This window comes from Dendrobates tinctorius, unplaced genomic scaffold, assembly GCF_039654945.1.
Source record: "Dendrobates tinctorius isolate UK_male_01 unplaced genomic scaffold, ASM3965494v1 ptg000086l, whole genome shotgun sequence".
NCBI classification, from domain to species: Eukaryota; Metazoa; Chordata; class Amphibia; order Anura; family Dendrobatidae; genus Dendrobates; species Dendrobates tinctorius.
In genome coordinates, this window is record NW_027361754.1 from 70,519,709 (window position 1) to 70,545,692 (window position 25,984).

At 45.6% G+C, this 25,984-nt stretch overlaps 1 protein-coding gene across 3 annotated transcripts in view; it reads right to left on the reverse strand.

Annotated features, from left to right (window-relative positions):
• VPS13D (vacuolar protein sorting 13 homolog D) overlaps positions 1–25,984 on the reverse strand; it is a 438,357-nt gene that overhangs the window by 269,580 nt on the left and 142,793 nt on the right. For all 3 annotated transcript variants that reach the window (XM_073585587.1, XM_073585586.1, XM_073585585.1), the window contains 9 exons: positions 25,037–25,247; positions 24,761–24,932; positions 20,328–20,443; positions 17,933–18,142; positions 5,721–5,986; positions 5,257–5,390; positions 4,666–4,821; positions 2,401–2,599; positions 2,188–2,262 (listed from right to left, as the gene is read on the reverse strand). In XM_073585587.1, the coding sequence (XP_073441688.1) occupies positions 2,188–2,262; positions 2,401–2,599; positions 4,666–4,821; positions 5,257–5,390; positions 5,721–5,986; positions 17,933–18,142; positions 20,328–20,443; positions 24,761–24,932; positions 25,037–25,247 (1,539 nt within the window). The remainder of the gene's footprint in view (positions 1–2,187; positions 2,263–2,400; positions 2,600–4,665; positions 4,822–5,256; positions 5,391–5,720; positions 5,987–17,932; positions 18,143–20,327; positions 20,444–24,760; positions 24,933–25,036; positions 25,248–25,984) is intronic.

The window sequence follows — 25,984 nt, forward strand, 5'->3', positions numbered from 1 at the left end:
ATGAGTCAACAGTGTGATGCAGGCGCAAAATATGCAAATACAATTCTAGGATGTATTAACAGAAGCATACAGTCTAAATCACGTGAAGTCATTATTGCCCTCTACTCCTCTTTGGTCAGACCTCATCTGAAATACTATGTCCAGTTTTGGGTGCCACATTTTTAAAAAAGACATCAACAAACTGGAGCAACTTCAGAAAAGAGCGACCAGAATGGCAGAATGGTGACCGGTCTGCAAACCCTGTCTTATGAGGAAAGGTTGCAGGATTTGGGAATGTTTAGCTTGCAGAAGAGAAGACAGAGGAGTCTTAATAGCTGTCTACAAATATCTCAAGGGCTGTCACATTGTAGAAGGATCATCTTTATTCTCATTTGCACAAGGAAAGACTTGAAGCAATGGGATGAAACGGAATGGGAGGAGACACAGATTAGATATCAGAAAAAACTTTTTGACAGAGTGATCAAGGAGTGGAACAGGCTGCCACTAGAGGTGGTGAGTTCTCATTCAATAGAAGTCTTCAAACAGAGGCTGGACAGATATCTGTCTGGGATGATTTAGCGAATCCTGCTTTGAGCAGGGGGTTGGACCAGATGGCCCAGGAGGTCCCTTCCGACTCTATGATTCTATGATTCAAATGGAGTTTTGTAACAGGCAATGGAGGATTCGCTGCCGCAGAACCACAGATGCACAAGGGACCAACATGGAAGATTCTTGATAGGAAAAATGTGGTCAGACAATCCGCTCTGCAAATCAGTAAAAACGCGGATTATTAATACAGTGGTCTTTATTCTACGCGTTTCAGAGTCTCACAGAACTCCTTCCTCAGGAAAAATGTAAAATATATGAAATGTGAACAGCAACACAAACATCAGCCTAAGAGAGGTATTCACATGGTTAGGGACCCATCAGTTATTGGGACCACCCTGACGTTGGTTGATGGGCAGTCATGATTTGGCCAAACTGTGTGCAAAGCGTCTCATTTTTTCAAAATATTCAGAAGCTGTATTGCTATTCATATTTTATATATTTCACATTGACATGCTTTAGCACGATAGAGTGCAACCTTTTATGTACATTGTATATGGAGATGGCTGCTCCTAGTATGCACCTATTAAGGCTATCTTGGATGTGTCAGTCTTATGTTATTTATATGTTAGCTCTCTGATCGAGCACTTCACCCTTCAACATGTGATTTTAATTACAGCAGGGTCCTAACTACCCATAAATGTAGGCATTGCTGACAGAGGTGTCCACATTCACTAAGGAATTCAGACATCAGCCTAAGGGCAGAGACACACTGGCGTATTTTTCGTCCGAGAATCGCATCACAAAACTCGCACTGGCTGTCTGCTCTCCTGACCTGAGCTTGACAGCTGCATAGTAATCAATCACGCGGTCATGCTCAGGTCAGGAGAGGTGCCGGCTAGTCCGTGCAGTGCAATGCGATTATCGCATGAGAAATTCAGCATTGTGACTCCAGCCTAAGAGAGGTATTCACATGGTTCGGGACCCATAAGTTTTTGGGACCACCTTGATGTTGGTTGACTGGCAGGCATCATTTGGTCAAATTGTGTGCAAAGAGTCTAATTTTTTCCAAATATTCAGAAGCCGTATTGCTAATCATACTTCATATATTTCCCATTGACATGCTTTAGCACGATAGAGTGAAACCTTTTTTGTACATTGTATATGGAGGTAGCTGCTCCTGATATGCACCTATTCAGACTAGCTTGGATGTGCCAGTCAGTCTTTTGTTATTCATATGGATGTCTTGCAACTTGCAGAAGATGCTTCAATCTTCAGAAGCACACTGCTTCCCTGCCTCTCAGATGCCTGCTTACCAAGGAAGGTGGAAGGATGAAGCAATGTAGTCCTAAATACTGACAGTTTGGGATGGCAGCATAGCTGAGCTGCTGGCCTGAACAGTGCACTGACTCCCGTGCTGATAGTAAAAAGAGCTCTGCAAAAATGGAAGAGCGCAGCGCTTGCAATGAGGCCTCGCAAGCGCTACGGTAATTGCTTAAAAGACCGCCCATCTTTGATTGACTGCATACGTGACTGAGCAAGGTTTGTTGAAAGGGTAACCTTGTTGTGCTGTCATTATACACCAGCAATTCTCAGCAGTAAATATATCTCCCTCACCTAATGGATGAGTTGTAAAGAGATCCCAGCATTGCAATGGTTTACCTTGAGAAGCTAGCAACGCTTTACGACAATCCGCTACAGCAAACCCCAGCTCCTGCAAGCGGGCAAGTTGATTTTCTAGAAAAAACAGAAATGATGACATAAATGTTCAATACTACAGATCTTATACCTGATCATTCTCCCCATAAATCCCCAAAAAGATCAGGTTCTGTAAATTTACCCTAACAGACCTGGAATACATTTATGAGGTCTTACCTACAAGAGGATCCATCACATGTCTGTGCACGTCTTTTACCATCAAGCCTTCACTCGCCCCATTATCGCCTTCAGCGTTTCCAGAGACGGCGGACTCCGGTGTACTGGTGCTGGCCTGCTCAGGAATGGATTTTGCAATTGCCAGAAATAACTGTACATCATTATAAGATAATCTAATGTCCAGCATCTGTAGCTGAATCTGATGAGGGAAAGACAGAGAATTCACTATGACAAACAGGCACCAGTCTAAAGATGACAAGTTAACTGTATGCAGAATTTCTGACATATCACAGTGAGGCAAGTTTTGATAGGAGGGTCCAGGTGGCGAGATACCTACCAGTCGCTGGAGGACAGAAGCTTCAGCAGATCCCTGGGTCCTTTTGCCCGGTTTGGTTGGCAGACCCTTGAATAAGCATGTTAGTAGTGCACGAGACATAATCTTAGGAGCCCATTCAACTCTTGCTCAAATGTTAGCAAACTTATGTCTATCAGATTGCCAATGGTTGTGCATACATCCACAGAGCTGTGTCCCATTTACTTACTTGCACTGACTTTCATTTCACTTTCTCCCCTCTTGACCATTTTGCAATCAGTCAGAGGAAGGTCTTTTTGTAAGACCGAAAGGTTACGTTCATGTGGATTGCTGTTCTCTAAAGCTTAATTCTTTTCACTGCACCATTGGAATGCCGGAATCCTTTCTAAACTTGATGAATGAATGAATGAATGAATGAATGAATGAATGAATGAATAAATGGAGTGGTGCTCTATTGGAGCACCCGGTACACAGCGATTACCGTATTTTTCGCTTTATAAGACGCTCCGGATTATAAGACGCACCCCAAATTTTGAGGAGAAAAATAGGAAAAAAACTTTATTTTTAATAAAATGGTGGTGCATCTTATAATCCATGCGTCTTATTGCTTTCCAGGGATGGTGATGGAGGAGGCCGGAGTGGAACATTGCTGCTGGGATGAGGGGGTGTTTTGATGTGCAGCGTGCCGCTGCCGGTGTCTGTTACTGCCGCCGCCCTCTGTCCCCTGATGCTTGCCACCACCGCCACGCTCTGTCCCCCGGTGCCTGCTTGCCACCACCGCCGCACTCTGTCCCCCAGTGCTTGCCACCACCGCCACGCTGTCCCCCGGTGCCTGCTTGCCACCACCGCCGCGCTCTCCCCCGGTTCTTACCGCCACCACCGCGCTCTGTCCCCCCGGTGTTTGCCGCCATCGCCGCGCTCTGTCCCGTTCTGAGGGTACTTGCCGCGGCACTCTCATCTCCCGATATTTCAGTGCCGAGATGTCCGTCTGCGCATGCGCGGCGGCCATTTTCCAGGAAGAAAGCAGGCATGGAGCGACAGAGACCCCCCCACGCTGAACGGGACAGAGCGCGGCGGCGGCGGTGGGGCGGAAGAAACCACCGGGGGACAGGAGCGCGGCGGTGGCGGACAGCGCAGCGGCAGCATCAGGGCACAGAGTGCCGCGGCAAGAACCCTCAGTGGCAGCGCAAATGTATATCCTCTTTGTAAGACGCACCCCCTTTTTCCCCTCAATTTTGGGGGAAAAAAGTGCGTCTTACAAAGCGGAAAATACGGTAGTTACAGCGGTGATGTAAGCTTTTGACTTGACATCAACGCTACATCCTAAACTCTGAGAACAGAATGGATGAATATCTTCTGTGTTTGCTATTTTAAGTATAAAGTGTTTGGGATTATCTTTAATAAAAGTGGATAACTCCTTTAAATATGGTCTCTAGGTGTCTCCATTCATAACAACTTGCTGCCGTCCTCTGTCTGCTGTCAAGACTAATCTGTTTTAAGTTACATACAAGCAGCATAGATTACACAAAGTGGAGCCATGATATAGGATCTCTGGCTGTACACAGTACGAAAGATGTTGCCCTGCTGTCATCATGTCAGGATCTGCCTGTGATTGTTTTTATCAACCATTTGCTTGTTATGTTTAATTGCCTGCTCATTTTTTATGGCACATTAGCTGCGCAGCCACCACTCCTTCCCGGCTTATTTCCAATGTCTTTTGCTTCCCTTCTCAAATTTATTCACCCTGTTCCCTTGTTTCTAATAGCAGATTATCAGTGCAATTATGTCCTTCTCTCCCACAGAGAGATGGGTAATGTACAGTGGGAAGGATAGAAGTGCAGGAGAGAGAGATAACTTCACTGCTGATCTGCTATTAGAAATAAGATATAGTTATCAAACTATATATAATACACCAATATATTTAGACACATAATATATAATTCTTCTTTTACCTCCAGAATTGGAGGGAAATCTTCTGTGTTGAATGCATCCATGAGACCAGAGCTGTTTTGGTAAGTCGAATTTCCAACCAGTTCTATCTGCACATGTACTGGATCAATGATGGAGAGAGCAGTGTCGTGTTCATTCCCCAAGCGACACGAAAACACCTATGATAAGAATATTAAGTACAATCTGAAAATTCAGCAAAACCTCTAGACTTCATTGCAAAATAAAATTGTATTGACCCAAATCAAATCCACTACATGCAAATGTGGCACGTTAGATAGAAAACTTGCTTTCTTTCTCGATGTCCGCCATTCAAGCCCCATGCTTTAAGATGAGGACAACCCTTTACCTTTGAATTCTCTAAAGGGTTTTAATAAAATGTGTTTCCTAAACTCAACAACCTTTTAAAAGCAGTCCTAAAATGGGAAGATGCAAAGAGCACCCAAGATCTCCTTCTTCTAGGGGTGTATGACTTATAAAGAATGAGTGAACTTTAGTCTTCAGTACAGACATGATAACTTTTTGATTTGCATGAGGATTCAAACAACAACAACAACAAAAAAAAAAAAAAAAACATGTTGCCGCAATCATTTTACCTCAATCCCAAATAAGCTCCCAGAAAACGGACGGTCCGCCAGTTTGGGTTTGTAAGTGAGAACGGTCGTCCCCTTAAGAATTATAGCGTTGGTATCCACACAAGATGCGTCTTCAACCACCACAAACTCTGTACCTGTAATATTAACCAACAAAATATATTATGTGTTAGTAAAAATACAATCCCATGTAATAAGCTTCATGCAAACACCATCAGCTTCCTATGACACTTCAGGCATTCATACTTTGCTGCCATTCATTTGGTCATAGGAGCATTACATCGATAAAGTTGACAAGTGTCATACATGTCCACATAGTATCCATTACTATTTGTCAGGATGTGGAAATGTGTCCATGTGGATCCTGACAATGATGACTGGTGAGTGATCATGAGTTTAGACAGCCGTCACCAGCAGAGGACAGCTCTCTCTAATCAATGCTGACGGGACTAGAGCAAGAGTCTCACCAGTCACATTGATCTTAACTTCCAGCTGCTTCTCAGGAGTCACTTGCACTGAAGACCTTTTTGTAACAACGCCCATCTTCACCGTTTTGGGAACCACGCTTGCAGAATTATTTCTTCTTTCTTCTTCAGGCTGATGGCTCAGGGTTACTTTCTTGGTTTCGCTGGGTGTTTGCAGAAACTTGTGCACTAGCAGCAACCAGTCAAATATTAAGAATACTCTTAGGTTGTTCAGGACGACAGTGAAGCAGGAGGTGTCCTTTGTGGAGCTGCAAAAAATGACAAAATGAGAGATCGTGTAAGAAAGGGAAAAACAAAAAAAAGAACAGAAAGGCACAGACTCGTATATTAAGCATGAGGCAGACGGATTCCAGAAGGGTCCAGGGTCAGACATATAGGACAAAAAAGTTCAAACTTGGACAAGTTATTGATAAGGAGAAGATCCAGTCTTCAGAGGTAACTTGAATATAGGGATTTTTGTGTACTCACCGTAAAATCCTTTTCTCCGAGCCAATCATTGGGGGACACAGAGACAGTGGGTGTTATGCTGCTGGCCACTAGGAGGACACTAAGTAAACCAGAAAAAAGTTAGCTCCTCCACTGCAGTATACACCCTCTCGCTGGCTGAGATTTCTCCAGTTCGGTGAAAAAAGCAGTAGGAGCATAAACAGTCAACAATAACCATAACTATGGCAAAACCTAAGAATGCTACAGTGAGCCAATAGGCAAAACAGGGTGGGTGCTGTGTCCCCCAATGATTGGCTTGGAGAAAAGGATTTTACGGTGAGTACACAAAAATCCCTATTTCTCCTACACCTCATTGGGGGACACAGAGACAGTGGGATGTCCTAAAGCAGTCCCTGGGTGGGGAGCATACATCTTCTAATACCTCATGTACCACTGAGTCAACACTGAGGTACTGCCGATTGCAGGCTGCGTCTGCCAAGAGCTGCATCCGCAGAGGCCTGAGAATGAATTAGTCAATGTTTTCAAAAGTATGCAGGCTGGACCAAGTCGCAGCCTTGCGGACAGGCCTGAGAATGAATTTGGTAATGTTTTGTAAAAGTATGCAGACTGGACCAAGTCGCAGCCTTGCAGATCTGTTCTGCCGAGGCCTGGTGCCAAATGACCCAAGAGGCGCCAACTGACCGGGTAGAGTGCGCCTTCATCCCAGCTGGGACAGGCGCATTCCTGACACGGAAGGATTCCTGAATCGTCAAGCAAATCCACCTGGCTAGCGTTGGTTTTGACGCGGCTAGACCCTTCCTATGCCCCTCTGGAAGCATGAACAGGGCATCTGACTTGTGGAAGGGAGCTGTCCGCGAGATGTACCGTGTCAGCGCCCTAACCACATCCAGGGTGTGGAGGGCTTTCTCAATGCGATAGACTGGCGCCGGACAAAAGGAAGGCAAAACAATTTCCTTGCTGAGATGGAAAGAGGAGACGACCTTGGGCAGGAAGGACGGGGACGTCCTGAGAACTACCTTGTCCTGATGAAAATTCAGGAACGGAGAATGGCAGGACAGGGCTGCCAATTCTGAAACTTGTCTGAGTGACGTAATTGCCACTAGAAAGACCACCTTCCAAGAGAGGACGGTCAGTGACACTTCCCGCAGCGGTTCGAAAGGAGCCTCCTGTAAGGCCCCGAGAACCAGGTTAAGGGCCCATGATTCCAATGGCCTTCTATAAGGAGGCGCCACATGGGAAACTCCCTGAATGAACATCTTTACCTGAAGTTTCGTGGCAATTTTGCGTTGGAAAAGCACTGACGAGTCCGAAATTTTGCCCTTGAGCGAGCTAAACGCGAGGCCTGATTTTAATCCGGATTGAAGGAATTCCAATATGGCCGGAATGGAAAACACCAGAGGGGATCGACCATGATCCTTGCACCACGAAAAGAAGGTTTTCCAGGTGTGGTGTTAGATGCGCATGGATACAGGCTTCCTAGCACTAATCATGGTGGAAATCACATTGTGAGAGGACCCAGCCTGTGCTAAAATCCAGGATTCAAAGGCCATGCCGTCAAAGACAGGGCCCCGGAGTTCTGGTGGTAAATCGGGCCCTGCGAGAGTAGATCCATGCGTTCTGGAAGTCGCCAGGTGACGTCGGCGACTAGTTGTATTAGTTCTGCATATCATTCTCGGCGCAGCCAACCTGGCGCGACTAGGATCACAGGTACTCCCTCCGCTCTGATCCTCTTGATGACCCTCGGAAGCAAGGGAACAGGGGGAAAGATGTACGGGAGTCGGGACCAGTGCCATGGCAGAACTAGGGCGTCCGCTCCGATGGCGCATGGATCGCTTGATCGGGCAATGAACCGAGGCACCTTGTTGCTTAGTCTTGAGGCCATGAGATCCACATCCGGAGTCCCCCAATGTTGACAAATTTGCTGAAAGACTTCTGGATGAAGAGACCACTCTCCAGAGGCAATGCCTTGGCGACTGAGAAAATCTGCCACACAATTTTCTACGCCTGGGATGTGGAGATGGGTGAATGGTTGGTCTTGGCCCAATGGAGGATGTGACTCACTTCGTGCATGGCCATCCTGCTACGGGTACCTCCTTGGCAGTTGATATACTCTAAAGCCATGGTGTTGTCGGATTGGATCCTGATAGGGTGACCTGCGAGGAGATGGAGGAAACTCCGTGGAGCTAATCTGATCTCTTGTATCTCCAAAATGATGGGGAGACGTGACTCTCGGGTCGACCAACGACCCCTGTGCTGTGTGGTGACGAAAGACCGCACCCCAGTCGAGCAGACTTGCGTCGGTGGTTACTATCAACCATCTTGCTGGGAGAAAAGACCTCCCTTGATTCCGGGAGGACCTCAGTGTCCACCACCTGAGGGTTTGCCTGACCCGCAGGGACAGAAGGATCCGGCGGTCCAGGGAGAACGGGTTCTTGTCCCAAGCTAACAGCAACGCATGTTGTAAGGGACGGAGATGGAACTGTGCAAATGGAACTGCTTCCATCGCAGCCACCATCTTTCCGAGAACTCTCATGCTGAAACGAATGGAGTGAGAAACCGGTCGGGAAAGAGTCCGCACTGCCTGTTGTAAGGCTTGGGTCTTTTCTGGAGGGAGAGTGACCATCCCGCGGGAAGTGTCCAAGATCATTCCTAAAAAGGAAATCTGCTAAGCCGGTTTCGGGAGCTGGTCCAGTTTCTCTCCAAAAAGAGAAGTCAACGATCTTTTAGATATGGCATCCGCCCACCAGCTGCGGAGCCATAGGGCTCTTCTAATGGAGATCGCATTAGCGGCAGTTCGAGCCGCGCAATTCGTGGCATTAAAAGAAGCGTCTACTACAAAATCCGCTGCGTGAATTATCTGCCTGGCGACAGTGGTTGCCTTCGGAGGAAGATTGGTGCCCGGGAAGGAAGTAATCAAGACTTCTGCCCAAGCGGCCATTGCCTTAGTGACCCAAATTGCCGCGAAAGATGGAAAAAGCGCTGCTCCTGAGGCTTCAAAAAACTGAACTGAGGGGTTTCTGGCTGAGGAACCCTCAGAAACAGAAAGGAGCATTTTAGAAGCAAGACGGGATACAGGGGGGTCCACCGAAGGGGACTGGAACCAAGCCTTCATTAGGTCTGGAGCAAAAGGGTATTTAGCCTGAGTTAGACTTTAGCCCTGTGAACCGCTTATGTGGCCGATCTCTATGTTTCTGGACAATTTCCTTAAACTCTGGATGGCTGGTAAATAACCTGCGCATACGCTTCGTTTTCTTAAATGAGATAGTGTGTGCTGGAGTGGGAATATTTTCCTCATCCAACTTCAGAATCCTGTTGACTGATTCTATAAGAGAATCAAGCGACTCTTGATCAGTTGGGGGATTCTGAGGGGCTGACGTGTCAGATTCGAATTCAGAGTCGTGCTCGTTGTGAACCTCAGGAGAGGGAGAGCGAGAGACAGGAGCCGCCAATGTTGAGGCGCGACCCGGACTAGAGGACGCGTCATGGGACTAAAACACGGGTATTACATACCTGGTAATGTGTTTTTTCATGAGACATGACGGCACCACGAGAGAGGGGATCCGCCCTACGAGGACAGGAAACCTTCAAGATAAAAGGGGCGGCTCCTCTCTCCGCATCAGTTGTTTTACAGAGCACGAGAGGAACTCCGCAGGTTAGTGCACACATGAACAATACATATTTTACACTGCTAAATTTCCAACACCAAGGGAGTGTATAATACTAACGAAACACCCAACTAATGACGTGATAGGGCGGGAATATAAGGGTGCCGTCATGTCTCATGAAAAAACACATTACCAGGTATGTAATACCCGTGTTTTTCCATGGTACATGACGGCACAACGAGAGAGTTACAGAGATTTGTATTCTCTTTTAGGGGGGGGATCACTGCCTGTAACACTCTTCTCCCAAATGTGAGATCAGAGGTGGCAGATAGGTCTAATCTGTAATGTCTGAAAAAGGTAGATGGAGAGGACCAAGTGGCCGCCTTACAGATTTGGTCGATGGAGGCGTCCGCTTTCTCCGCCCAGGACGTTGCCATGGCCCTCGTGGAGTGGGCTTTTAGGCCCTCTGGAACAGCCCTACCTGCACTACTATATGCTAGTATGATGGCCTCTCTCACCCATCTAGCTATAGTTTGCTTAGAGGCTTTAAGGCCTTTCCTTGCTCCTTGATACGAGACAAATAAGGCCCTCTGTTTCCTCCATGGTTTTGTCACCTCTAAATACTGTAGGATACATCTTCTAACGTCTAAGCAATGTAATTTCTCTTCCTTTTTGTTACCGGGGTTAGGACAAAAGGATGGCAAGATTATTTCTTGGGCTCTGTGGAATTTTGACACTACCTTAGGGAGGTATGCTGGATCTAATCTCAACACGACTCTATCGTCCATAACCTGAGTGTATGGTGGATCTGCTGATAGTGCGTGTAAGTCCCCAACCCTACGTGCCGATGTGAGCGCCACTAACAGGGCTGTTTTTAAAGTTACCACTTTATCTGATGTTGCGTCTATTGGTTCAAATGGACTTTCCGTTAGGGATGATAGGACTAAATTTAGATCCCAGGGAGGAGGTTTAGGAGATGGGACAGAGTCAGCTCTAGCACAGGCCCGGATAAATCTGGCGACCCATCTATCGCTTGCCAGGTCATAATTAAATAATGCTGCCAGGGCTGAAACGTGTACTTTCAGGGTGCTGACTGCTAAGCCCAGGTCCAAACCCTTTTGTAGGAATTCTAGCACCGCCCTCACAGGCACTTCCCCCTCCTGTATTGGGCCTGAGGTGGACAAAAATTTTCTCCATATCCTCCCATATATTTTTGTGGTCACTGGCTTTCTGCTACTAATTAGGGTGGAAATCAATCTTGCTGAAAAGCCTTTCTTCTCTAACAGTGACCTTTCAAATTCCAGGCTGTCAAATGCAGCCTGGAATTCGGAGGATGATTGAAGGGACCCTGTGTTAGGAGGTCGTGATCCTCTGGGAGCACCCATGGGTCTGTCACTGACATCACCCTCAGCCAATAGAACCACGGCCTTTTTGGCCAAAAGGGAGCTATCATAATTACTCTGGCTTGATCCTCCCTGATTTTTTTCAGGACTAATGGAATGAGGCATATTGGAGGGAAGGCGTATAGGAGACCTGATGTCCATCTTATTCTGATGGCGTCTACTGCCAGTGGCATGTCTGCTGGTCTTAGGGAGCAGAATCTTTGAACTTTCCTGTTGGTTTTTGAGGCGAAGAGATCTATTATGGGTTTTCCCCACCTCTGCACAATTTGCTGAAAAATGGACTCTTTTAGGCACCATTCTCCTTGCTTTAAGTGGTTCCTGCTCAGAAAGTCCGCCTTCAGGTTGTCCGCGCCTCGGATATGCAGGGCCGATAATGAAAGGAACTGATGTTCCGCCAGAGTCAAGATTCTTTTCGCTATTTCCATCAAAGACCGAGAACGAGTGCCCCCTTGATGGTTTACGTATGCAACCGCCGTACGATTGTCTGATAGGACTTTCACATGATGTCCTCTTAGGTGTGTCAGTAATCTTTCCAGCGCTCTTTCGATGGCTAGTAGTTCCCACTCGTTTGAGGATAGATCTTTTTCCCCCCGCGCCCAAGGGTCTTGGAGCCACAGGGTGTCTAGATGGGCTCCCCAGCCCCAGGGACTGGCATCTGTCGTGACTACTCTGGAGGCTGCATATGTCCAGGGTACTCCCCTCGGAGAGGACTCTATCTGTAGCCACCACTTTAGCGACTGGAGTACAGGATCCGGGATGGTAAGCTTCTGTTCCAACTGCCCCTGAAGCGTCAGATCGTTTTGTAACACACACCACTGAAGTTCCCTTGTGTGAAGTTGGGCCCATTTTACCGCTGGTATGCAGGAGGTTAGGGACCCCAACACTGACATGGCTTTCCTCAGCGTCATTGTTGGCTTTCCTAACGTTGTTCTGATTAGGTTTTTGATTTTCTCTTCTTTCTCCTCTGGGAGGCGTCACTCCTGCATTACCGAGTCTATTGTTAGGCCCAAAAAATTCTGGACCATCGTTGGCTCCAACCTGGATTTTTTGAAGTTCAGTTACCAACCCAGAGTCTGAAGAGTCTCTATTACTGTCTTGACTTGTTCCTGACAGTGAGCGAAATCCTTCCCCACTATCAAGAAGTCGTCCAGATATGGTATTACTAGAGCATCTTTTTCTCTGAGATGTGCCGTGACCTCCGCAATTAACTTCGTAAAGACCCGGGGGGCTGTTGCTACCCCAAAGGGCAGAGCCTTGTATTGAAAATGATGCCACTGAGAGTTTATCTGGACTGCCACCCTGAGAAATTTGCGGTCTTGCTGCCGGATCGGGACATGATAGTAAGCGTCCTTGAGATCCAGGACCGACATGTAACACCGAGGGAAGAGGAGTTTCACCGTAGACCTTATCGTTTCCATTTTGAACGATGGGACTACTAGATACTTGTTGAGGCCTTTCAGGTTTACAATCGTCCTCCAGGAATCGTCTGGTTTCTTTATCAGAAATAGGGGGGAGTAAAAACCTTCCTTCTTTTCCCCTTCTGGAACTTCTTCCAGTACGCGCTTTTGTATAAGCGATAACACCTCCCCCTCCAAACTCTTTTGTCTTTCTTGGGATGATTGTACCGGAGTTTGGATGAATTTTTGTGGTGGCCAGTGGTGGAATTTTAACTCCAGACCTGACCCTACTATCTGTCGGATCCAGGTACTGGATGAGATCCTTTCCCAGGCTGGGAGGAAGTGAGAGAGCCTTCCCCCCACCTGAGAGGGACCGTCACTGGCCGGGTTTTTTGGCTTCTCTAGGGGGCTTACTAAAATAGAAGCCTCTCCCTCCTCTGTATCGTATGTCAGAATTATTTCTGTCACGTTCTTTGAACTGTTGCCTTCTAAACTTTCGGCCCCTCTGAAAGGAGCGCCGAAAGGCCTGAAACGGTTGTTTCGGAAAATTCTTTTTTGTGTCACTCGCTTTTTCCAATACTTCATCCAGTGCTGGACCGAATAAGAAATTTCCCTCACATGGTAGAGAACAAAGCTTCAGTTTTGCTTGTGTGTCCCCCGGCCAGCACTTGAGCCATACCGCCCGCCGTCCTACATTTGTTAAGGCTGCTGATTTTGACGCTAGTCTGGCCGAATCTGCTGACGCCTCTGCAAGAAAGCCCGCCGCCGCTCTAATAGCCGGTAATGATTCCAGAATCATGTCCCTGGGAACTCCTTGTTCTAACTGATCTTCCAAGTTGTCTGTCCATATCTTTAGGGACCTAGCCACACAAGTGGCTGCGATGGCGGGTCTTAGTGCGCCAGCCGAGGTTTCCCAGGCTGATTTAAGGCAATTGTCTACCTTTCGGTCCAGTGGCTCTTTTAGGAACCCCAGGTCCTCAAAGGGTAGGGAAGATTTTCTGGCGACCTTTGATATCGCCACATCAATTTTGGGGGCCCTATCCCAGGACGAGGACGCTTCCTCCTCAAAGGGGTATCTCCTCTTTAGGGAATTCGTTATCTGGGACTTCCTTTCTGGCTTTTCCCATTCGCGTTTTATTAGTGCTTTTAGTTGCTCGTTAACAGGGAAGGCTTTACGTTTTTTCTTTTGCAATCCGCTGAACATGAGATCTTGGGCTGTCTTTTTTGTCTGTTCTTCTACTAGTCCCATGGTAGATCTAACTGCTTTAATGAGCTCATCCGTAGTTTCTACTGGAAATGTATCTTCCCCGTCCGAGCTACTTCCTACATACTGAGACTTATTTGAGTCGTCCTCTGACTCTGTAGAGTCTTGCTGAGAGACCCCTGAGGGGCTTGCTCTCCTATTTTTCCTTTCTGTATCTACAGGTTGTAATGCTCTTACTGATTTTGAAACTTCTGTCTGAATTATGGTCCTCAGACTAGCCGAAAATGAGGGTGTCTCCTCCGCTATGGTTTTGTTAATGCATTCCTGGCACAACTTTTTGTTCCAGGCTGCCTCTGTGGGGTTTTTACATAAGGCACATTCCTTATTCTTCGACTTCCCTCTACATTTCTTAGGGACGTCCTATACTCCACCCCGCCAATGTATATAAGAGGAGGAGGAGGAGAGGGAGAAAGAAAACAGATATTAGATAACTGGACTTTCTCGAAGTTCACTCACCACTCGGACGCTTCATAGAACGGGTACCGGATCTGGAGGTTGGCTGGTCCTTTCACTGTCTCCCAACGAGACTACGGACCCCTCTTTCCTGCGGTGACGACCCGCCCGTGCGCTGCCCGAGTGGCTCACACTACTGCTGCGACGTGCTTTCTCCTCCGAGCGCGACCGCCCCTCTTTTGCTTCCTGGCGTGGTAGCACATGCTCTGGCGAAGGGCTCTCCATTACGCTGCTTATGCTGCAAGCAGTTACTTCTGCTCCAAATTGGTGCTGTGACGCCTGCTCGCCTTCTCTGGCGAACTTAAATAGCCCCCTTTTTTTTTTTTAGACCAACTGGTCTTGCACCTGCCGCGCCTCTGTGTGAACGTGCGCGCGCATGCGTGCTCCGTGCCCCTCCCGGGACCGTGCACACCTTCTGCTTCTCCCAGGCCCCGTGGTGTCGTGCGCGCCGCTCTACTTCCGGGTCGCCGCACCACTTCCGGTTCGTCGGCCATGATGCGCGCTCCCAGCGCGCGCGCCTCCCGATGCGGCCCGGCCGAGTGAGCGTCTGCATTTCGGGACCCCCGGACACCTCTTACCTGCATGGTGGACCCCATCTCCCTGCTCTGGCGCAGGTATGTGCGGAACGACCTCCGCTGCGGGGTCCGGTGTCTGGTGCTCACAGGGAGGGTACACAATCTGTGGCCTCCGAGGAGCTCTTCTGCCCGGGCACTGATGTGCCTCCCGGGCTGCATGGCCACTATATGTCAACAGGGAGGGACACTATCAGTGGCCTCCCTGGACCTCCTCGCTGACCTCCGTTCGCCTGGGTATCTGCCCGGCTGTGGCCATGCTCTCGCTCAGGGGGGGCATAGGTGTATATGGCCCCAGAGGCGACTACCGGTACCCGGTGTCGGGTGTAGCAGACCCATGCCTGCCACTAATCACCCGACCCAGGCCCAGGCATCCTCTTCTTTCTTCCATCAAGAGGTTTTCATCTTGAGGGTTCCCCATCGAGGACAGGAAACCAACTGAAGCGGAGAGAGGAGCCGCCCCTTTTATCTTGAAGGTTTCCTGTCCTCGTAGGGCGGATCCCCTCTCTCGTGGTGCCGTCATGTACCATGGAAAAAACAGGGACTACATTTTTGGCCTAACCGTGGTAGGCGCCGGGGGTGGGGAGGGGGTGGCGCTAGTGGGCGGCGCCATTCAAATTGTGACCTAGTAGGCTGGAAAAGCCGGGGGGGGGGGGGGGGGGGGGGGGGGAGTGCCGTGATAGGGCGCCGGTGCACCGCCACTGACACCAAGTCAGCGCTTATCCCGGGGGCCAGGACCCGACCCGATACCTCCACTCCAGTGCTCAGCAGGCCGCGCTGTCCGGGGTCATTCATGCAGGTCTTCTCATCCTCATAGCTGATGAAGCAGAGCTGGAGTTGGGGTATGCTCAATCGATCCTCCCTATGGCAGGGGGATGGAGAACTATGGGGCTGATTCAGGGCATTCGGAAGCGCTGTTCCAGACTTCTCCATTGCACTCCATGCGCTTGCCAGTATCCGTGGATTACCGGGACCGTAAGGATCATCGCCATCATCGTCCAGAGGAATCAGCCCCAATTGTCGCAGGAAAGTTTACGGGGAGGTATACTCCGCGTGCTTGCCTGTTGTTGGTTCGGGGGAGAGCGGGCCGTTGAAAGGAACCGTTGCCCCTTCACTCTGTTAAAAAATAAAAATTTACAGAAAAATCAAAAATAAAATAAAAACAGTGGGGTCTGAAACCAGACCCAAGTGTCTCCTATAGACACTAAGTAAGAACTGGAGAAATCTCAGCCAGCGAGAGGGTGTATAGTGCAGGGGAGGAGCTAACTATTTTTCTGGTTTACTTAGTGTCCTCCTAGTGGCCAGCAGCATAACACCTACGGTCTCTGTGTCCCCCAATGAGGCGTAGGAGAAAAAAAGATTTATTTAGAATGAAAGTTACAAATACAAAGAGATTAAGATAAGAAATAATCACACACAAAACACAACACAAACACTCAGACTCAATGGCTGAGGAACTGTCACCAATTTGTATGTGCCCAGTTTTTCTACTTTACTCCCGCTGCTCCCCTGAATATTCGTTTTTTTTTACATCCACAGGATGAATCCAAAAGATATGTTAATTTTTATAGTCTTTACAAGAGGGAATGGCTCACAGGTTCCTTGGGGGCATGTCTTTAAGCTCCTCTGCATTGTTATTCTGTGAGCCATACCCCCATGTAAAGATCATAAAAGTTACAACTAAATAAAAAGGAGCCACATATCTGGAACTGTATTGTGGATTAAAAAAGGAATAAATAGAAAATAGAATAGTCAGGTGAAGCAGCGTGAATAAAATAAGAGCAAAAATTGGACACTTAGGTCCTCTTTAAAATAATACTGCTCAGTAGCGTAGATTTTGGCTTTGGCACTACAACATCTAAAAGTCACATGAACGGATGCACAGATGTATATCTCTGCTTATATCTGTATAGGCCATACAACAAGGCCTATGCAAGACTTCCTATTAACTGAACTTCAAACCAAAAAATAAAGGAAGTATAAATCACAATTCTATAATAGACATTCAATTTGGTTAAGTATACCCCCCTATTGAAGAAGCTCAAGCGAAACGCGCGTCGGGGAACGGCTGCCACTAACAGGTCAGGTATTCACATTTTAGCTGCCATGTGTATTCTATGTATTGGCTCTTCACTGTGATCATGGGTTTTTCCACATAGAGACATGCTTCATTATGGTTGGAGATGATTGAGTTTTATTGACTCTGAGGCTGTCTATCTGTACACTGCCACTTGGCAATTTACATATAATTATATAAATGATATCTATATCTTATCGCATTTTGCACATAGCACTTTAAAAAGAGAGATATATATATATATTTCTTTGATAATTAACTTTCAGCCTGTCCTATTTTTGCTCTTTAGCAGTTGTCTCAGGGAAATTTTCTGTAACCCATATTAAGCACACTTTTTGGCAGTTTCTTTTATCTGTCCTTTTTCATATGCTAGATGTTGATCACAGTATCTGGGGACAATGTTATTTATTTACACATTTAAGAGAGGTGCACAGATGTTATAAATATACGGCATGATGTTAATGTTGGTATATAATTTGCGTAGACATAATCCTGTGCACTACAGCAATATTATACAAAATTACATTCTTCCCTGAATTCTGTTTATTGTGATACCCTTGTTGGTGGTTATATTGTGCACCGTGTATCTCTATTTTTTGTGATGTATACAACGAGTATGTATTTTATCTATGACCAAATAAATGTTGGTTTTAACCAAATTGAATGTCTATTATTGAATTGTGATTTATACTTCCTTTATTTTTTGGTTTGAAGTTATATCTGTATAGCTAGAGTTTTTTGTTTTTAATGTAGAAGATAGGGTATTTTTCTCTGGCAGACACGGGCATACTTTAAGATATAAACAAGCTCTAAATATTGAACAGAATGAAGAGTTTTTTAGGGTTTATAACACATCTAATTGATATTAAAACAGCAAAAACAAAAAATGAAAATAAAAATCTATTTTAATGAAATACTTTTGAGACTTCATGCAATTAGTGAGTACATTGGGTTCATTATCTGCGGCCTTTCTTACCGGTGATGTAATTCTATCTGTAAGGATCCCGGGTTGCTGTTGCTCTTGGATGGTTGCAAGATGCAGTTGAAGACATTAGGCTTTTGGGTGGGTGGCTTGAGCTCAGTGTAACGGGTGTCAAAGGCCATCATTGAATGGGAAACCAGGTTAATGGATTTATTCTGGTTGGAAAAGCTCTCAAAAAGCAGCTTTGATTTTTTAAAGTCAAACCTAAAGATAAAAAAAAAAAATTACAATCAATGCAGGTCTCAGCAAAGACATATTCAGGGGATAGTCAGTATCTGGGACCCCCTAAGAAGAAGTAGGAATGATTCTCCTCCAGACTGGAGCTTTTACCCCCTGTAGGCTCTGAAACACTTTTGTGTCTGCTACCAAACAAGTAGGTACCAACAGAGGGGAGACCAAGCCAGTGAATTTTTGGAAATGGGGTTGATATTCCGAGTCTTTAGCCATAGAAATCTCCTAATTACTTGTTACTGGAGAGAAAAATCTAACCGAAACTAGGGCGACAAAAACATAGGTATTTCCCACCATAGGCAATTTGATTACAGGAGTCCACCAGATTACCAGCTGTCCCCCAGACTGAGCTCCCTGCTGGAGTTGCTTGGTCCATGCAAAGATTGCCTGATAGACCCAGGAAGCGGTCTATCTAAAATCCACCAAGAGCTTTTCTTCAAGGGTTATTCCCATTTCATCCCTTCTTATGGTTGAAACAGAAATAACTTTGCCCAGACACTGATCACTAGAGATGGGGGTACGAAAACTTCCCAGTGGGGCTCAGTTATAGCCATCCTTGCGACTAGTGGGTGTCTTAGTGCTCAGAGTCCCACCTAACTAACATTAAACACCAATCCTATAGACCAGACATGGGCAAACTGCGGACCGCGCCAGCTGAGGGGCTGAAACAGAGGCCCACGGACCGCAACAAGCCATCCTCCACCTGCCATGCATCCACCACTACCCCCTGTCATTGCTATTTGCATCGATGCAGACAGCTTTAAATACAATGGTAGGGAACGGGGTCACTGGCTCCATCTTACGCCAGAGTGTGAGACAGCAGACACGAAGATGTAATTTCATCACGCTGCTGCTAAAACTAGCAGAAGACAGGAGCGCCGGGGGAATGGGATCGAGGGGAGTACATGTTATTTTTTCCATGTGTATGGGACCTTTGTATGTATATAGGAGGCTATGTGGGGCTCACATTGTATATTTGGATGCTATGTGGGGTTCACACTGTACACACGGTGGCTATGTGGGGCTCATAGTATACTTGGAGGCTGTGGGGGGCTCACACTGTATATATGGCTAATGTGGGGCTCACACTATATACATGGAGGCTATGTGGGGCTCACACTGTATACTTGGAGGCTATTTGGGCTCACATTGTATACATGGAGGCTACATGGGGCTCACACTGTATACATGGAGGCTACATGGGGCTCACACTGTATACATGGAGGCTATGTGGGGCTTATACTGTATACATGGAGGCTATGTGGGGGCTCACTGTATACTTGGAGGCTATGTGGGGTTCACACTGTATACTTGGAGGCTATGTGGGGCTCACACTGTATACTTGGAGGCTATGTGGCGCTCACACTGTATACTTGGAGGCTATGCGGGGTTCAAACTGTATACATGTAGACAGTGTTGGAGGCTGTCTATAGGAGGTTATGTGGGGGGCTCATACTGTATATAGGAGGTTATGTGGGGGGCTCATACTGTATATAGGAAGCTATGTGTGGGCTTATACTGTACATAGGAGGCTATGTGTGGGCTCATACTGTATACAGGAGGCTATGTGGGGGCTCACACTGTATATAAGAGGTTATGTGGGGGCTCACACTGTATACTTGAAGGCTGTGTGGGGCTCATACTGTATATAGGAGGTTATGTGGGGGGGCTCACACTGTATATAGGAGGCTACGTGGGGGCTCACATTGTATATAGGAGTCTATGTGGGGCTCACACTGTATACTTGAAGGCAATGTGTGGGGCTCATACTGTCTATAGGAGGCTATTTGAGGGGCTCATACTGCATATTGGAGGCTATGTGGGTGGCTCAAACTGTATATAGGGGGCTGTGTGTTGGCTATCATGATATATAAGGGGGCTGAGCGTAGGCTCATATGGTATATAGGGGGATGTCAGCATACTTAATTCTGCTCAATATAAAGTGATACAATTAATATAAATAATTATAACTAATATGTTAGTATTAATATTGAGCAGACTCCGTTTAAGCCTGTTGGTTTTGCCTCCACAACAGTTATGGTGTCATGTGGCCCCTTACGAAAATAAATTGCCCACTCTTGCTATAGACCGATGAAGAATGATACTAGTGGAAACAATCCCTCTAAAGTGCAAAAGGTACAACATTTTATCTTCTTACCGAGCTAGAGAATTGCTTACTCCATCTTTTCCTTTGTCTTCAAGGAGTTCAAGGCTGACATTAACCATATCAATGAGGAAAGACACGCTGGTATAAACCTCTCCACTCAGGACCGTCTGTAGGTAAATAGAATAAAATGTCGAACATTTGACTAGTATTAATATTAATGAACCGCTGATGGTATAATTGTGCTGGAGGAGCTACCACTGATAATACAACTGTGCTGGAGGAATTACTGCGTATTGTATAACTGTGCTGGAGGAGTTACCGCTCATGGTGCAACTGTGCTAGAGGAGTTACCTCCGATGGTGCAACGTGCTGGAGGAGTTACCGATGATGCTACAACTGTGTTGGAAGCGTTATGGATGAGGCCACAGTACATGAGACACCCACTGTAGCAATGCTTATGCAGGACAATAGTCTTGAGTGCTAAGAGGAGGATACCTGCGCCGAATAACTTGCAGAGGAGTGAGCGCACTCCTGAGGTGCCTCCTCTTGCACTTGCCAGCATTCGTACTCCCAGTGCACAGTAATGGAGAACAGAAAAGCCAGACAAATGGAGGCAATTTAGATGCAAGATTTTTTTTTTTTTTAGAGGACTGAAGCCAAATTGCTTGATAAAGTGATTTTTGTGTAGCAAAATAATTTTCAAAGCTGCTCTGGCAAAAATTAAGAGACCACTGCACAGTTTTAGAAAAATCAGCTTCTCTACATGTTTGACAGCCATTCCATTCCAGTCTCAGTTGAATTCCAACCAGAGTACACCTCATTCTACAGTTGTGGCCAAAAGTATTGACACCCCTGCAATTCTGTCAGATAATACTCAGTTTCTTCCTGAAAATGATTGCAAACACAAATTCTTTGGTTTTATTATCTTCATTTAATTTGTCTTAAATGAAAAAACACAAAAAGAATTGTCCTAAAGCCAAATTGGATATAATTCTACACCAAACATAAAAAAGAGGGTGGACAAAAGTATTGTCACGGTTCGAAAAATCATGTGATGCTTCTCTAATTTCTGTAATTAACAGCACCTGTAACTCACCTGTGGCACCTAACAGGTGTTGGCAATAACTAAATCACACTTACAGCCAGTTGACATGGATTAAAGTTGACTCAACCTCTGTCCTGTGTCCTTGTGTGTACCACATTGAGCATGGAGAAAAGAAAGAAGACCAAAGAACTGTCTGAGGACTTGAGAAACCAAATTGTGAGGAAGCATGAGCAATCTCAAGGCTACAAGTCCATCTCCAAAGACCTGAATGTTCCTGTGTCTACCGTGTGCAGTGTCATCAAGAAGTTTAAAGCCCATGGCACTGTGGTTAACCTCCCTAGATGTGGACGGAAAAGAAAAATTGACAAGAGATTTCAGCGCACGATTGTGCGGATGTTGGATAAAGAACCTCGACTAACATCCAAACAAGTTCAAGCTGCCCTGCAGTCCGAGGGTTCAACAGTACTACCCGTACTATCCGTCGGCGTCTGAATGAAAAGGGACTGTATGGTAGGAGACCCAGGAAGACCACACTTCTTACCCCGAGACATAAAAAAGCCAGGCTGGAGTTAGCTAAAACTTACCTGAAAAAGCCTAAAACGTTTTGGAAGAATGTTCTCTGGTTAGATGAGACAAAAGTAGAGCTTTTTGGGCAAAGACATCAACATAGAGTTTACAGGAGAAAAATTAAGGCATTCAAAGAAAAGAACACGGTCCCTACAGTCAAACATGGCGGAGGTTCCCTGATGTTTTGGGGTTGCTTTGCTGCCTCTGGCACTGGACTGCTTGACCGTGTGCACGGCATTATGAAGTCTGAAGACTACCAACAAATTTTGCAGCATAATGTAGGGTCCAGTGTGAGAAAGCTGGGTCTCCCTCAGAGGTCATGGGTCTTCCAGCAGGACAATGACCCAAAACACTTCAAAAAGCACTAGAAAATGGTATGAGAGAAAGCACTGGAGACTTCTAAGGTGGCCAGCAATGAGTCCAGACCTGAATCCCATAGAACACCTGTGGAGAGATCTAAAAATGGCAGTTTGGAGAAGGCACCCTTCAAATATCAGGGACCTGGAGCAGTTTGCCAAAGAAGAATGTTCTAAAATTCCAGAAGAGCATTGTAAGAAACTCATTGATGGTTACCGAAAGTGGTTGGTCGCAGTTATTTTGGCTAAAGTTTGTGCAACCAAGTATTAGGCTGAGGGTGCCAATACTTTTGTCTGGCCCATTTTTGGAGTTTTTGTGTGAAATGATCAATGTTTTGCTTTTTGCTTCATTCTCTTTTGTGTTTTTTCATTAAAGACAAATGAAATGAAGATGATAATACCAAAGAATTTGTGTTTGCAATCATTTTCAGGAAGAAACTGAGTATTATCTGACAGAATTGCAGGGGTGTCAATACTTTTGGCCACAACTGTAGGTAATCGGGAATTATTGGCAATCAAATGGGCCTTTGAGGAATGGCGCCACTTCCTCGAAGGCGCCAAACATAAGATCACTGTAATTACTGATCACAAGAACCTGACCTACCTGGAGTCAGCTAAAAGACTAAATCCTAGACAGGCAAGGTGGGCCTTGTTCTTCTCTAGGTTTGATTTTTTAATTACCTTTCGCCCTGGTACTAAAAATGTGAGGGCCGATGCCCTCTCTCGCAGTTTTTTGCCCCTCACAAGCCGAGGACTATGAGTATTATCTGACAGAATTGCAGGGGTGTCAATACTTTTGGCCACAACTGTACTTAATGGCTTCTGATTAGGTGATCACCTGAACCAAATCTTATTTAACGAAGAATAGTATAAAAAACCCTGCTGTGGTGTTCACAATCCTCTTGCAATAGGACAAGCTGGATGGCAAAACAAGTGCTAGTAATATCCCAAAAGTAATAGGAATGAAAAAATAACTTTTATCCATGTCAAAGGAGTTGAAAAGAAAAGTCTTGAGTGAGAAAAAGAAGGGCTCAATTCTGGCTTTACTAGCAGAGGGATACAGTGTGCGTCATGTTGACTCCATCCTTAAAATTTCTGAGACGGTAGTCCATTACAACAAGGTCAAGCATCAGACACTGGGTACAACAAAACTACAGATCGGCAGAGGGCGAAAACAACTTCATCTTATTCAAATATCACTCAGCAACCGCAGGATGACATCAAGTGACTTACAAAAGGAGTGGCAAATGGCAGCTGGGGTGAAGTACATGGCAAGAACAGTTCGTGACAGGCTTCTAGAGGCAGGGCTCAAGTCATGTAAAGCTAGAAAAAAGCCTTTCATCAATGAGAAGCAAAGGAGAGCCAGGCTGAAGTTTGCCAAAGACAATAAGGATTGGACCATAGAGGACTGGAGTAAGGTAATCTTCTCTGATGAGTCTAATTTTCAGCTTTGCCCAACACCTGGTCGTCTAATGGTTAGATGGAGACCTGGAGAGGCGTACAAGCCACAGTGTCTTGCACCCACTGTGAAATTTGGTGGAGGATCGGTGATGATCTGAGGATGCTTCAGCAAGGCTGGAATTGGACAGGACAATCTTTGCGAATGAGGTATGAATCAAGCCACATACAAGGTTATCCTGAAAAAACAGTTGATTCCTTCTTCTCAGGCAATGTTCCCCAACACTGAGGATTGTTTTTTCCAGCAGGACAATGCACCATGCCACACAGCTAGGTCAATCAATGTGTGGATGAAGGACCACCACATCAAAACCCTGTCATGGCCAGCCCAATCTCCAGACCTGAACCCCATTGAAAACCTCTGGAAAGTAATCAAGAGGAAAATGCAGAGTCACAAGCCATCAAACAAAGAACTGCTTACATTTTTGTACCAGGAGTGGCATAAGGTCACCCAAAACCAGTGTGAAAGACTGGTGGAAAGCATGCCAAGATGCATGAAAGCTGTGACTAAAAATCATGGTTATTCCACAAAATATTGATTTCTGAACTCTTCCTGAGTTAAAACATTAGTATTATTTTTTCGAAATGATTATGAAACTTGTTTTCTTAGCATTATTTGAGGTCTGCAAGCACTGCATTTTTTTGTTATTTTGACCATTTCTCATTTTCTGAAAATAAATACACAATTTAGTGCTTGGAAATTCGAAGACATGTTGTCAGTAGTTTATAAAATAAAAGAGCAATTTACATTTTACTCAAAAATATACCTATAAAGAGAAAAATCAGACAAACTGAAAATTTTGCAGTGGTCTCTTAATTTTTGCCAGAGCTGTATATACACACATACATTTTATTATATATATATATATACACATACACAGTTTAGTTACTCTTTAAGTGATCATGCCGCCTAGAGTCTTACATGACAGGCAGAAACTTTTGCCACTCATATTTGTCGCAAAAGATAACCAATATGTTGCCAAAATGCCTGATCTGAATGACACAATGTATAAACCACTAATACAGACCATAATGTACAACTCAGAAACTCTTCTTACATGAATCCTTGGATCCTGCAGGTCATACGGCCGCATAAAATCCTCCACGGGTTCTCCTAAGTTATTCTCCAGCAGTCCTTTTATCAATTTATATTTACTGAGGTCCAGCGAGCAGTGCACAGAGGACAGACTGCCATGAATGGACATGTCAGGAACAGAGTGGCTAATTTCTCTATTGAAAAAAAAATAATTTTTAAAAATCGATAATTTGTAGAACAGAAGCAGAATCCTCAAATATTATTTTATCCTGTAATATTTTCCTGAATCCAGGCTTACTTATCCAAGTTCCTCTCCAGCTGTAGCTTGAGGCGGCATCGTTCTGTTAGAAGACTTCCGCCCGTCTGTCTGACAATGTAAGAGGGAAATATAAGGTCCGATCGCCATTTCTCATGGGCATCAGCAATATTCCTAGGATGTCTCTCTGCAGCAAAGATGTCCATGTCCTGAAGGTCAACCACAATGCAGTCTAACAAGCAAATGTGCTCATCTATGAAAAGAGAATACCTGACAATTATGACACATTCAGACAAGGTATTCCAGAGAAAAAAAAATATGATCTACCCATTGGATAAGACAATCATTCTCAAGTTATTAAATTGCTTAGACAACATAAAAATAATAAGAAAGTCTTCATCTGATTTGCTTTTTCTTATCAGCAGTCATTCTTCAGCAGTGAGAGCTTTTATCTTACAGAGCGTACCGATTGTTTCCATAAAGCTCGGCCTTTAGTGCCTGCTCAGAGTGCATAATAGCTACAGTCCAGGGCAAGAGTTAACTCTCAGTCTAGTAAGCTCTTACCAGCCTACTGCTTTCTATACAGCAGATAGCTGCTCTCCTTCCTCCCTCTCAGCTCCTAACAAGCTGCTCTTATCCATCCCCTAGATTGAATCACAATCACCAGCATCACAGCTCTCACTGTCCAGAGCAAAGAGCTTGTTCAAACGCCCCCTTAGTTTATATCTGTGTAAACATAGGGATAACAGAGTAGACTCCAGAACAAATCACTAAAACCTGACTTTGGTACAGCAAAACCTGTGCTGAGCTTTATAGTTGTACTAATACTACAACTCTGCTATCACCAGAGCTGTCACTCAAGGAGTGTCCACCCAGTCAGAAACTAGGATTTAAAGAGACTGTAGAGAGTTTTATGCTGCTCAAGAGAAAACTAGAGAATATCCCTTTAACTCTGTGGAAGGTGCAGAAACACCCTAGGGAGTAAAAGGG